A 12,809-nucleotide genomic window follows, 5' to 3' on the forward strand; every position below is an offset into this window, starting at 1 on the left:
ATATATATATATATATATATATATATATATATATATATATATATATATGTAGTGCATCCGAGACAAATCATCTTTTGTTCGTCTCTGTCCTCATCTAGAAACTCCCAGAAAATATAAATATGGTATATAACTGAAGTGGAATGGCTCAGGCTAGCAGTAGTTTACTGCAACTCTGTCACTGGCATTCCATCACTGATGATGACAAGGGATCCAGTTGATCTGACCAACGGAACAGCCTGCTTGTGAAATTAACATGCAAGTAGCTGAACACACATACCCTTGATGTAGTTCTCGGGGAGATTCAGTGTGACTCAGAGTGTGACAAGGCTGGCCCTTTGAAATACAGATACAACTCATTTTTGCCAACTAAGTGGACTGGAGTAACAGGAAATAAAGTGTCTTGCTCAAGGACACAATGCACCACCGGGAATTGAGATCACAACCTTACAATTATGAGCAAATTACCCTAACCACTAAGCCACATGCTTTCACACTATGACTCCAAGTAAAGACCCCTTTCAATCATGAATAACCATGGGATTGCACCTAGGTTACTCTCCGAAGTACAAGTCCAGGCAAGGTTGTTTATGGAAGACTAGCCGTCGCCCATGCATACAAGCCACCCCACACCCCTCCATGCCACTGATGTTATCCAAGGGAAAGGAAAGGGCCAATACAGCTTGGTCCCAGTGACATCGCAACTCATTTCTACAGTTGAATGAACTGGAGCAATGGGAAATAAAGCATCTTGCCCAAGAACACAACACACAGCCCAGTCCAAGAATCGAACTCACTACCTCATGATTGTGAGTCCAATGCTCTAACCACTAAACCTTCACTCTACACCACTTGCATTAAGAGAAGGAACAATTCCTTTCATCTTCTTTACTCTCTTCTAAAGTGACTTAGTAAGGTTTCTACAGTCAATGATCAGTTTGATTCAATAGTGGCCAGAAGTTGTGAATAGCTGATTTAGAAGGTATCAAACAGTCAGTCAAGATCTCAACAGTCTATACTCTGTTATCATTGGTGTGTTGTATCCAGAGATAAGATACCTAACTACGAGTTGCCATTGTCTATGCAGCTATAAGTGGTTACCACAGAATGGATTAGTTCATTGTAGTAAGCAGTGGCAGAATTGGTGAGTATTTCATTGGTTATTAGCCAACAAAACACAGAATTTGGAGAAAGGTGAGGATTTTTTAATAGTTTCATCTGGAGGAAGAAGCTAGCCCCATGGCTTTTACTCACGCACACATATACATGCATGAGACCAGTAAGATTGATTATTGTCAGGGATTTTGCCTGAAGAAAAGTTATGCCCCACTGTACTTACCTTTATGTTACTCATTGATGGACACTCCTGGTTATGAAAAGTCATTTGAAAACAAACAGCCATTTGAAAACAAACAGATCATTTATATTTAAAGAAGAGAGAAGAGAAAAAGCATGGATATGAAGACAATTCCAAAACACTACAGTTCTGAGTGTTAGTTAGAAAGGTTGAGAATATTTTCTCTGGAAATAGTAGTGAAAGAAAACATGAATTAGAGAAGGTTCATTTTGATCTTGTATAAGATTTTAGTTAGGATCTATGTTCAAACAATCTATGTTCAAATGATGTTAAAATGTCTTTTAGTTGTTTAGCTCTGGTTTTGAAATAAAACCTAAGAAAGTTTATGTTCAACAGAAATCCTGCATCTGAACTTGTATTTTTTATAGATTTTTGTAGCCCTGCTCAGTTGACTTTGCTAGTACTGGTACCTTGAAAAAGGTATTCAGCATTCTAGATATCTTTCCTAATGCTGATCACTTTACTCTGCAAATGAAGGGCAACCAGCTGTAGGAATCATGTCAGAGCAAACATTGGAGTACATCACACACCACCAGCTTGTCAGATCTTGTTAAACCATCCAGCCTGGGCCAGTATGGAAAACAGAGATTAAATAATGATAATAAATGAGGTTGGTGATAACGATGAAGACAAAAAAGGAAGTATTTCCTTTTGATCACCCTAACATCTGTCTTTTCCAGAATAATGATCAAGTTATCGTCTATGCTGAAAAGAAGGACAATGACAATAAAGAAGTAGTTTATAGATGCAAATACTGTATATTAGCAATTCCTCCTCATATGCTGGGTGAGTTATTTTTATTTTTATTCATACTTCTTCATGTTTTATTTGTTTTCTTTCTCTTGGTTCAGATCATAAGAGATAATCTCATAACCAACCAACTAAGACTGTAGAGATCAAATCAGGACTGTGAGGATAAATAATGGTGGAAATGGTACATAATACTCGGCTATCAATGAGTATCAGTGGCACCTGGAAGTTACTCCTGCAACAGATTAACATTCTGTTCTAGGTGGAATCTTGTACTCACAATCTAAACATCTTTGAAATCCAGATAAGTTCCAGCCTCATGAGCCAGTACACTTGAAACAGGCTAAATATATAGGGAAGTAATATATAGAAATATCTAGGCACAGGTATGGCTGTATGGTTAATAAGTTTGCTTTCCAAACATGGTTTTAGTCTTGCTGCATGACACTGAAGGCAAGTGTCTTCTACCATAGCCCATACCCTATTAGCCTAACAAGGAAGATAGCTGGAAGAGCTACAACAGATTTAGTCAGGATAGACTCAAGACAGATTCCATATCAATTTAATGACAATTGAAATGCCACATTGTTAACGAAAACATTCTAAACAAATGGAATACAGTAATGTTCTATCAACATGACTCCTGACATACTTATGTACTTTTATTCTTTATGGCACTTTTAATGTTCATTTTTGCTTAGATTTGTTTTTTTATTTTATGTACTGTACATGTGCTTCTAGCTTTCATTGTTGTCTTTCTTTACTTGACTTACCTGCCAACTGTCTGTCCCTGCTTTTAAACTTTTCTGGAGAGTTGTAATATACCCAAGCACTATATACAATAAACTCATTATTATTTAAGATGGTGAGCTGGTAAATTCATTACTGTGCCAAACAAAGTGCTTAGCAGCATTTCAAATGCTGCCTTGGTCATTTTTACCTTTCATCCTTTCAATATAAATAAAACAAGTACCAGTTGAGCAGTGGAGTCAATGTAATCGACTTACCCCTTCCCCTAAAATTGCAGGCCTTGTTCCAAAATTTGAAACTATTATTATTATTATTTAAGGTGGTAAGCTGATAGGTTCATTACCATGCCAGACAAAATGCTTGGTGGTATTTCTTCTAGCTTTATGTTCTGAGTTCAAATGCTGCCAAGGTTGGCTTTGACTTTCATACTTTTGGGGTCAATAAAATAAGTACCAGTTGAGCATTGAAGTTGATGAATCTGGAGTCAATAAAATAAATACCAGTGGAGCACTGGGGTCAATCTAACTGGCTTTCCACCTTCCCCAAAATTGATGGCCTTGTGCCAAAATTTGAAATCATTATTATTATTAAGGTGGTTAACTAGCAGAATCATTACCATGCTGAACAAAATACTTTGTGTAAGATGTAATGACTTCCTCCTCCCCTCAAAATTGCTTTTCTTCTGCCAAAATTAGAAAGAATTATTATTATTAGTAGTAGTAAGGTGGTGAGTTGGCAGAATTGTTAACACACTGGGTAAAATGCTTAGCAGCATTTCAGCCATCTTTACATTCTGAGTTCAAATTCCACCAAGGTTGACTTTGCCTTTCATCCTTCTAGGGTCGATAAATTAAGTACCAGTCAAGCACTAGGGTTGATGTAACTGACTAGTCGCCTTCCACAAAATTTCAGGCCTTGTGCCTTTAGTAGAAAGGATTATAATTATTATTATTATTATTATAATAAAAGGTGGTGATCTGGCAGAATCGTTATCATGTAGGGAAAAATGCTTAGTGGCATTTCTTCTGACTTTACGTTCTGAGTTCAAATGCTGCTGGGGCCAACTTTGCCTTTCATCCTTACAGGGTCTATAGAATAAGTACTAGGTGAACACTGGGATGGATATAATCGATTTATCCCCTCAACCGAAATTACTGGCCTTTTGCCAAAAATTGAAATCATCATCATCATCATCATCATTATTATTGAGTGAGAGAGCAGTGCATGCCATCAAAGTGACACTGGGGTAAAATATACGAAGTCCATTATACCCATCATGACTACCCGTCTGATAAGGGTACACCAAGCACATGCATCACTACCATATGTGCGCAACATGGTGATCTCATATCAAGATAAACAGCGCATGACGTCGCAAGTGGGGCCCAGTTAGAATTTTCTTCAGGTTGAGTAGCCAATCCTGCTCAAAAGGTCCCTGAATAAGGTTTGTTTAAGGATGTTGAGCAAAACACCCATGTTTCCAAAGGTGAATTATTCAAACCCCAAAGAATTCCTCCCAACACATGGGTCTGATGTTCCCCCACTACTTCTGCTCATGATCAGAGATGCACATATCGTCAGCCACCAAGGGACATGCTCAACTGGTTAAGGTCAAACAACTGACAAGCAAATCTGTGGTATTAAGCAGAATATTTGCTGTAGCCCATCTTTTATACCAAGACAAAACAATGTACATGATAACACTTCCAATCAATTAAGATCAGAGGCTATGAGAGCCACTGCCTGGTACTACATCCTTATTATTATTGTTGTAATGTAGGGGAAAAACTAGGAACTTAGATGTAACTAAATAAGCCTTAAGGGCCATCATTAAATCCTGATATATAAATATTAAACATACAGGCAAACGGTTTTTTTTTTTTGTTTTTTTTTGTTTTTTGCGTCTCTTAATAACTTATTCAGTGCTGTAACACTTGTTGACACTTCTTTTTGGTATATCATAGTATTCTCCATTTTGTCATACTAAATTATTTTTCTTGGAACTGTTATTTCTACAACAAACTGCCCTCTGAGGAAAGAGGGGAACGCTTTATGGCAGTGGTTCTCAATCAGGGTCCATATGGCCCTTGGTGGTCCATAAATGATTTTGTAGTTAAAATTTATGTGCAATAAATTGCTTATACTTCTACAATACACAAAATATTTTAAGCTTTTTTTTTTATACAGTTCTAAATATTTTATTATAAAAATACAGTAGGATTTTATATATATATATATATATATACACATTGAATGGCTATGGAGGTCCAGTAGAGTAAATTAGGAATCAAAGGGATCCATAGACAAAAAATGGTTGAGAACCACCGCTTTATAGTAACTAAACTGGGGCAAGCAGAGTTATGTACCTTACCCATTAACATTCTTTCTTCCTTCGTCTTGTATATCTTCTATGATCAAATCATTTGTAACTGTTCTCTATTTCACTATAATGCAATTTCATTTCCTACATTTTACCTCCATACATAAACTCAGACATCAATCATTTAATTAATCAACAAACCTTGATGTTAAGAAGAGCATCCAGCCATAGAAACTATACCAAAACTGAAACATACGAGTGAAATATCATCCTCCAACCCATCTAGGTAGACAGTAAATCCAAGTAAGAACTGACTTGGACTGCAATGACCTATCTAACCCATGCCAGCTTGGAAAGTGGACACGAAATGATGATGATGATGATTGACTAAAACTACTGAAACTATATTACTCCAAGAAGGATTTTGCTTCTGTTTAAGCTCTCATGAAAGCAACTCACATAGGTAAACACACTAACTTTGAAAGACTATTACTACTACTAATATTACTACTATCCTACTATTACAACTATATATGCTGGAGCAAAATATAAAGAAGGAAGTTTATCTAGACTTACAACTAAGAGCAGACCTAATAAAAAAATTCACCTGAGAATCCATGAATTAGTATTCTATAGATCTATTTTTCTCAACATCAAAGATTTGTGTGTTATATCTAAGCACTCAGTGGAAAGGAATGTATGTGTTCATTGAGAGAGGCACCAAATACGAGAAAATGAATTTAAAATACTCAAAACCAAAGTCTGTCTCAAGCCTACATGTGAGGTTGAAGATTATCCAGGTTTTCAAGATGTTTTAGGTTGAGAGTGTAACTTCTCTCACTCTGAACAGGATACCAATCCATCACAGGATCAACTTCTTTTCGGGACAACATCATAGTATTCTCCATTTTGTCATGCTAAATTAGTTTTCTTGGAACTGATATTTCTACAACAAACTGCCCTCCCTTTTTCACAGTTAATTAGTGAAATATTGAGGAAAGAGGGAAATGCTTTATAGCAGTGGTTCTCAATCAGGGAAATATATACTTATTTTTGCTGGAGTGTACTGAAGCAATGTGAAATGAAATGTCTTGCTCAAGGACCCAACCTGTTTCTCAGTGTGAGAATTGAACCTATAATCTAAAGATCATGAATCCAACATTCTAACCACTAGGCCACACACTTTCATTAAAGCTACTATGATTAACAATAATTGTATGACATAATCATGGTGGGAGGATTTGTCATGAAAACAGTGTATGGAGTCTATAATTCAACAAAAGATAGGTTGGAAAATAGTGATCTAAACTATATTGACAACACAGAAGTCATTAACCCTTTAGTATTTAAACCAGTCATATCTGGCCCAAATACTCCTCCTGTTTTATGTTCAAACCATCAAGATCCAGCCTCTCACTCCTATCCTACAATGACATCATCGAATTCTGAAAGTTATGAGATAATGCATGATTAATTCAAAACAATGTGAATAAATAAGCATTACACTTGACAGAGTAATCTGAATACTAAAGGATTAAGAAATTTGTTTTTATTATTTGTAGATAAGGTAACAAATAATAGCATGTAAATATTGAATTAAAAAACTTTTTGGTTATTGAGTTAGTCTTTACTGAAAATAATAATCTGATATAATTTAGATAATTTAATAATTACATATATAACATGTATATATATGATACATATATAATATAAAGCAACATTAAAATACAAATTCAAAACCAAAGAAAATACAAGCATGAATTAAAGAAGAAAAAAAAAGGAAAAAGAGGAAGATAGAAAGAATATGCTATCATTTATAGCTTTTCTATTTGGAGTTCCACAGTTAAAAATGAATTTTTTCAAGTCTCTTGAAGTTTCTAAATCATTGTTTTCCTAGAAAGATTTGAAGAAAAAAATGTAAATAAAATATCCTTAAAGGAAAAGAGAAAACATTTTTAATTCATTAATTACTTTTCTTTTCTTTTTTTTCACCTTGCAGGCTATATCAATTTTATACCTAATTTGCCTTCAGAAAAACGAGAACTTATTAAATATATGCAACCTGGTAATTTAACTAAGGTGATATTCACATATAAGGAGGTTGGTATTTCTATCGAATAACATCACGCTTGTCTGCAATAAATTAATTTATGTATTTATGTGTGATGAGCATCAACAAACATACATACATACATACATACATACATACATACATACATACATACATACATGCATGCATGCATGCATGCATGCATATATGAATACGTCCGAGCATGATCATTGCCAGAGCAGCTGTCTGGATTCCGTGCCGGTGACACGTGAATAGCACCATTTGAGCATGATCGTTACCAGCGTCGCCTTACTGGCACGTGAAAAAACATTCGAGCGAGGTCATTGCCGGTGCCACTGGACTGGCTCCTGTGCAGGTGGCACGTAAAAACACCATTTGAGCGTGGCTGTTGCCAGTACCGCCTGCCGGTGGCACGTAAAAGCACTCACTATACTCTCAGAGTGGTTGGAGTTAGGAAGGGCATCCAGCTGTAGAAACTCTGCCAGATCAGATTGGAGCCTGGTGCAGCCATCTGGTTCGCCAGTCCTCTGTCAAATCGTCCAACCCATGCTAGCATGAAAAGCGGACGTTAAACGATGATGATGATGATGATGATGATGATTACAATGAAAAGAAGAAGAAAACAAAAAAAATATTTAACACATCATTAATTATAAGTTACAATTGTTTCCGTATCATCTCTATTTGCAACACCAGTTTATGCAAAAATTCTAAATGAAAATTCATGTAATGTTTGCAGTTTTAGACATTAGACAGGCATTTCATCAGACTTGCATCAAAGGTGTGTTGTGCTAAATATTTTAGCAAATTTTAAATCTTGAGTTCACTAAATATTTTGATAAACTGACAATCAAGACTTTTTTTCACTCATAAATGTACACTGATCGGTTTTAGTATATTGACATTACCCATCAGTGGGTGAATTACTTTGATTGACTAATAAGCTAATTACTGTTCAAATAGTATCTCCACTTGTAAGAGTTTCTAATTCTAATATCATGACACCAGAAGAACTAAAACTTACAGCAATAACTTTAATTACTATTTCATGACCAGTAAGGGCAGTGGGTTGGAAAAATTGTTAGACAAACGACCATGTGGTATTTGTTCTGGCTTTTTATATCCTGAGTTCAAATCTTGTAGTGTTCAAATCCCAACTTTTATCCTTCTTGAGCCAGGAAAACAAATCAACTAACCACTCTTCAAAACTTCATGATTTTGTACTTATGTTAGAAATTATCATTACAATTATTATTACTACGTGCTTATACATTCAAAAAACAGTGCAGCACCTTTGATTTTTGGAACCATTTTTGAAATGATCAGAATTTTCAAAGCAGGGAATAAACCACCCATATCAGTTATTAGCAGTCAGGATACTACATCCTTCAAAAATTCTATGCTTTTCAAAATTTTCCAACACTACTCCAGATATACTTAAGCATTCTTTTCCCTTTATGACTTTTTTACTTTACTCTTTTACTTGTTTCAGTCATTTGACTGTGGCCATGCTGGAGCACCGCCTTTAGTCGAGCAAATTGACCCCAGGACTTATTCTTTGTAAGCCTAGTACTGATTCTATCAGTCTCTTTTGCCGAACCGCTAAGTTACAGGGACGTAAACACACCAGCATCGGTTGTCAAGCGATGTTGAGAGGACAAACACACATATATATATATATACATATATACGACAGGCTTCTTTCAGTTTCTGTCTACCAAATCCACTCACAAGGCTTTGGTCGGCCCGAGGCTATAGCAGAAGACACTTGCCCAAGGTGCCATGCAGTGGGACTGAACCTGGAACCATGTGGTTGGTAAGCAAGCTACTTACCACACAGCCACTCCTGCGCCTACTGTGTGTTTTATTCTATGTACTGTGCATGTACTTCTAGCTTTCATTGCTGACTTTCTTTACTTGACAGAGCTCTTACTCTACCCACTTCTTCTGTCTTTCTGTCTCTCTCTCACACACACACACATTCATACACATCTACATTACAAACACATACACACGCACATTACACATATACTCTCATACACATCCAACCATTATTTGTTCAATTCACTGAAGAAATCTGATATAATTATTTCCATTGTTTATTCTCCTTGCAGGCATTTTGGAGAAAAAAGAAATTCTCCGGTGAAATAGTTACAAGTGTGGGCCCCGTGTGTATTGTGTATGATTGTTCCAGTTTATCACCGCCAATTCCTGCTCTTCTGGCCTTTGTTGGTGGAGACCAGATGGTTCAATGGCGTCAAGTTGAAGTAAGGACACAATATAATTTTTAATGTTAGCAGTTGTCTGCTTGAATATTTGCAAATGTTTATTTGTAATGTATTACTTACACAGTACAGTATCATCGGCTATCTGTATGTGTGTGTGTGTAGAAAAATATAGGCACGCCATCAGCCATACCTCCATCCCTTTTCTTCTCTCACTACCTCCACCTCTAGCCCCATCTTTAGCTATCTGTCACTCTCTTCTCACACTCTTATGAGATTACCCACATTTTCCTACCCTCCTGATCCAGTCTATATTCTATTCCATACTCACCTTGTACCCTGAGAATATGCTCTGGCACTCTCCTTTCCAGCTACTCTTACTCACCCTCTCATAATGCAGAGTAGCTATGTATCTCCTTTAATGACACCTGTGCTTATCCTTCTATCATTCATTCTTTAGTCTTCAACACCTGGCATAAATCTACCTCCCCCTCTCTTAAGTACACTTCCTTTCAGTTGCGGGAGGTGGGGAGCTTTTCCTTTTCCTTTCTTTACTTTGTCTTGCAAATAACATGGTAACCTCATGAGTGCTGGCATTATGGAAAAAGTACCTACACTGTCAAGTGGTTGGTATTAAGAGGGGTATCCAGCCTTAGAAATCATGCCTAAACTGACATTGGGAGCTGAGGTAACTCTGTGGCTTGTTGGCTCCTATCAAACTGTCTAACCCAGGGGTTTTCAAACTTTTTGACTTGCGGACCCCTTTATATTTCAGGCTTTACCTTAGGGACCCCCTTATAAACGCTTATGAAATTTATACATAAATATTTGCTTAAAATAACATATATTTTTACATTTGTTTATTTAACAGTATTTAACAAATAGGTTTATTGTCAATTAAAAGATTTCGATTAAAAACCATATATAAAATCAAATTGCCCATAAAAAGTATTTGCTGTTCACGGACCCCCTGTCTTGTCCTTGCGGACCCCCTGTGGTCCACAGACCACAGTTTGAAAACCACTGGTCTAACCCATGCCAGCATGGAAAACAGACGTTAAATGTAGATGATAATGATCTTGATCATCATCATCATTATCATCATCTTCATCATCATCATCATTGAAGTATTTCTGATAAATATTTCTACATCAGTATTAACATAATTTATAACCTTGTTTCATTTTTTTTCAGGAACCCATTTTTGTAAAAGCTGTTCTAGACTGTCTTGAGAAATTTCTAGGTCCTGAAGTGAAGGATTTTATAAGTGTTGCTAGTATGGACTGGGCACAGGAGCCTTATGTATTGGGAAGTCCAACAAGTATGATTGTTCCAGGTGGAACAAAATACTTTCCAAATATGCGGAAACCTTACCTTCGGTAAATATCTGACATACTATAAATTTGGTATAAAATGAGAAATTAGCTAAAGGTTGTTTTACTTTATAGTTGAGATTATGGATATTTTATATGCTGTACTTGACTCCTATTAATATTGGCTGGGGCATGCAGTCAGGGATATATTATGTGATGGAATATTCCTAGAATTTCCAATTAATATTTCACTTTCATGTTAGCATGGTAGAACTTATTATTTCTTCCAGCATTGCAAGATAACAAAGCACTGTCAAATATAAAATGTTCCCAACTATTTACAAATATAAAATAGCTGGAAATTAAATGTCATTGCCAAAGTCACAGCATGTTGTTGATTATAATACACAAGCTAGTAAACTATCAATTCAACTTGTTGCATATTTGTAATTTATCTTATATTTACAGGTTATAGTTGGGTTTAGTTTTTACCAATGTCCTCTATCTCTTGTATTATAATTTCTTTATTTCCTTAATCATGGCATCAAACTGTACTGAAGATCCATAAGATTTGAATTATGGAGCTTGGATTTTCTGAACAATATCTACAGTTCTCTATTTGTGAAAAAAAGTTTTACACAAAAATATGAACCATGACATGCATTTAGTGAGATATGTATTGTTGATTACTGAGCAATATTTATTAGTTGTGATATATTCTTATTTATTTACCAGTTATAGTAAACACATGTTACTTATTACTAAAGCACCTCTACACAGGCCTTCAACCTGCAAGAAATAACAGCCAAATATCCATCTAACCAGACTGTTGTTGGCACTTCATCGCTTATGACGTCGAGGGTTCCAGTTGATCCGATCAATTGAACAGCCTGCTCGTGAAATTAACGTGCAAGTGGCTGAGCACTCCACAGACACATGTACCCTTAACGTAGTTCTCGGGAATATTCAGTGTGACACAGAGTGTGACAAGGCTGACCCTTTGAATTACAGGCACAACAGAAATAGGAAGTAAGAGTGAGAGAAAGTTATGGTGGAAGAGTACAGCAGGGTTCGCCACCATCCCCTGCCGGAGCCTCATGGAGCTTTAGATGTTTTCGCTCAATAAACACTCACAACGCCCGGTCTGGGAATCGAAACCACAATCCTATGACCGCGTGTCCGCTACCCTAACCACTGGGCCATTGCGCCTCCACTAAACAGACTGTACTAGCTTAAAAAAGAGAACAAACTAGATACAGAGCTAATTTATAGTTAATTTGATGAATCCCAATGTATTACTGGTTCTTATTTTATTGTCCTTTGAAAACTGAACAACGACAGCCCTGGCTGGATTTTTAATGCAAAATGTAACATGAAACTAAATGCTGTAAGATATATTTAATCCAACACTGTACCATTTGTACCACCTTTGCTGCTCTTGCACCATAACTTACATTTGTCTATTATATAGTCTAACTAACAGAAATCATTATGTTCCTATTCCTTCAGATTGCTTTTTGCTGGTACGGAAACAGCGACTCAGTGTTGTGGGTACATGAGTGGTGCCATACAAGCTGGACAAAGAGCAGCAAAAGAGGTAAGTTTTCAATTATTTGACAAACCAGATCTGACTTTTTTTTTTCCTATTCAATCACCATTTACAGACTCTTTGTTCCTTGTGTAGATGTTTCAGGGCAGATAAGATTAGTGAAGCCTATTCCTTTTTTAGTAATACCCACATAAGCAGTTGAATTCAACATTGCAAATTAACAAAATACTTTCTACATGACAGTGTTCTCACTACCTAGATCATTGTGTCATACTAACCATAAACAAATACCTTTTGATATCTGTTTATGGCTTGTAGGACTGAAGTTGTGTGGTATGAGTTAAGTACCTTGGCTACAGTCCTAGTTTATTACTAGTGACTGCTCACCACCCTATAATTTTTCCTCCAAGATACCAAGGAAATATTTTGGCCAACAGTTTACAAAAAAAGATGAACTCTTAAGATATTGTATTGATA

General features: G+C 36.2%; 1 protein-coding gene across 6 annotated transcripts in view; it reads left to right on the plus strand.

Moving 5' to 3' along the window:
* LOC106869901 (amine oxidase [flavin-containing] A) overlaps positions 1 to 12,809 on the plus strand; it is a 59,176-nt gene that overhangs the window by 45,760 nt on the left and 607 nt on the right. For all 6 annotated transcript variants that reach the window (XM_014915833.3, XM_052977616.2, XM_052977627.2 and 3 more), the window contains 5 exons: positions 2,035 to 2,140; positions 7,174 to 7,274; positions 9,360 to 9,512; positions 10,665 to 10,849; positions 12,293 to 12,380. In XM_014915833.3, the coding sequence (XP_014771319.1) occupies positions 2,035 to 2,140; positions 7,174 to 7,274; positions 9,360 to 9,512; positions 10,665 to 10,849; positions 12,293 to 12,380 (633 nt within the window). The remainder of the gene's footprint in view (positions 1 to 2,034; positions 2,141 to 7,173; positions 7,275 to 9,359; positions 9,513 to 10,664; positions 10,850 to 12,292; positions 12,381 to 12,809) is intronic.

This window comes from Octopus bimaculoides, chromosome 2 (assembly GCF_046866305.1).
Source record: "Octopus bimaculoides isolate indiv1 chromosome 2, ASM4686630v1, whole genome shotgun sequence".
Taxonomy (NCBI): Eukaryota; Metazoa; Mollusca; class Cephalopoda; order Octopoda; family Octopodidae; genus Octopus; species Octopus bimaculoides.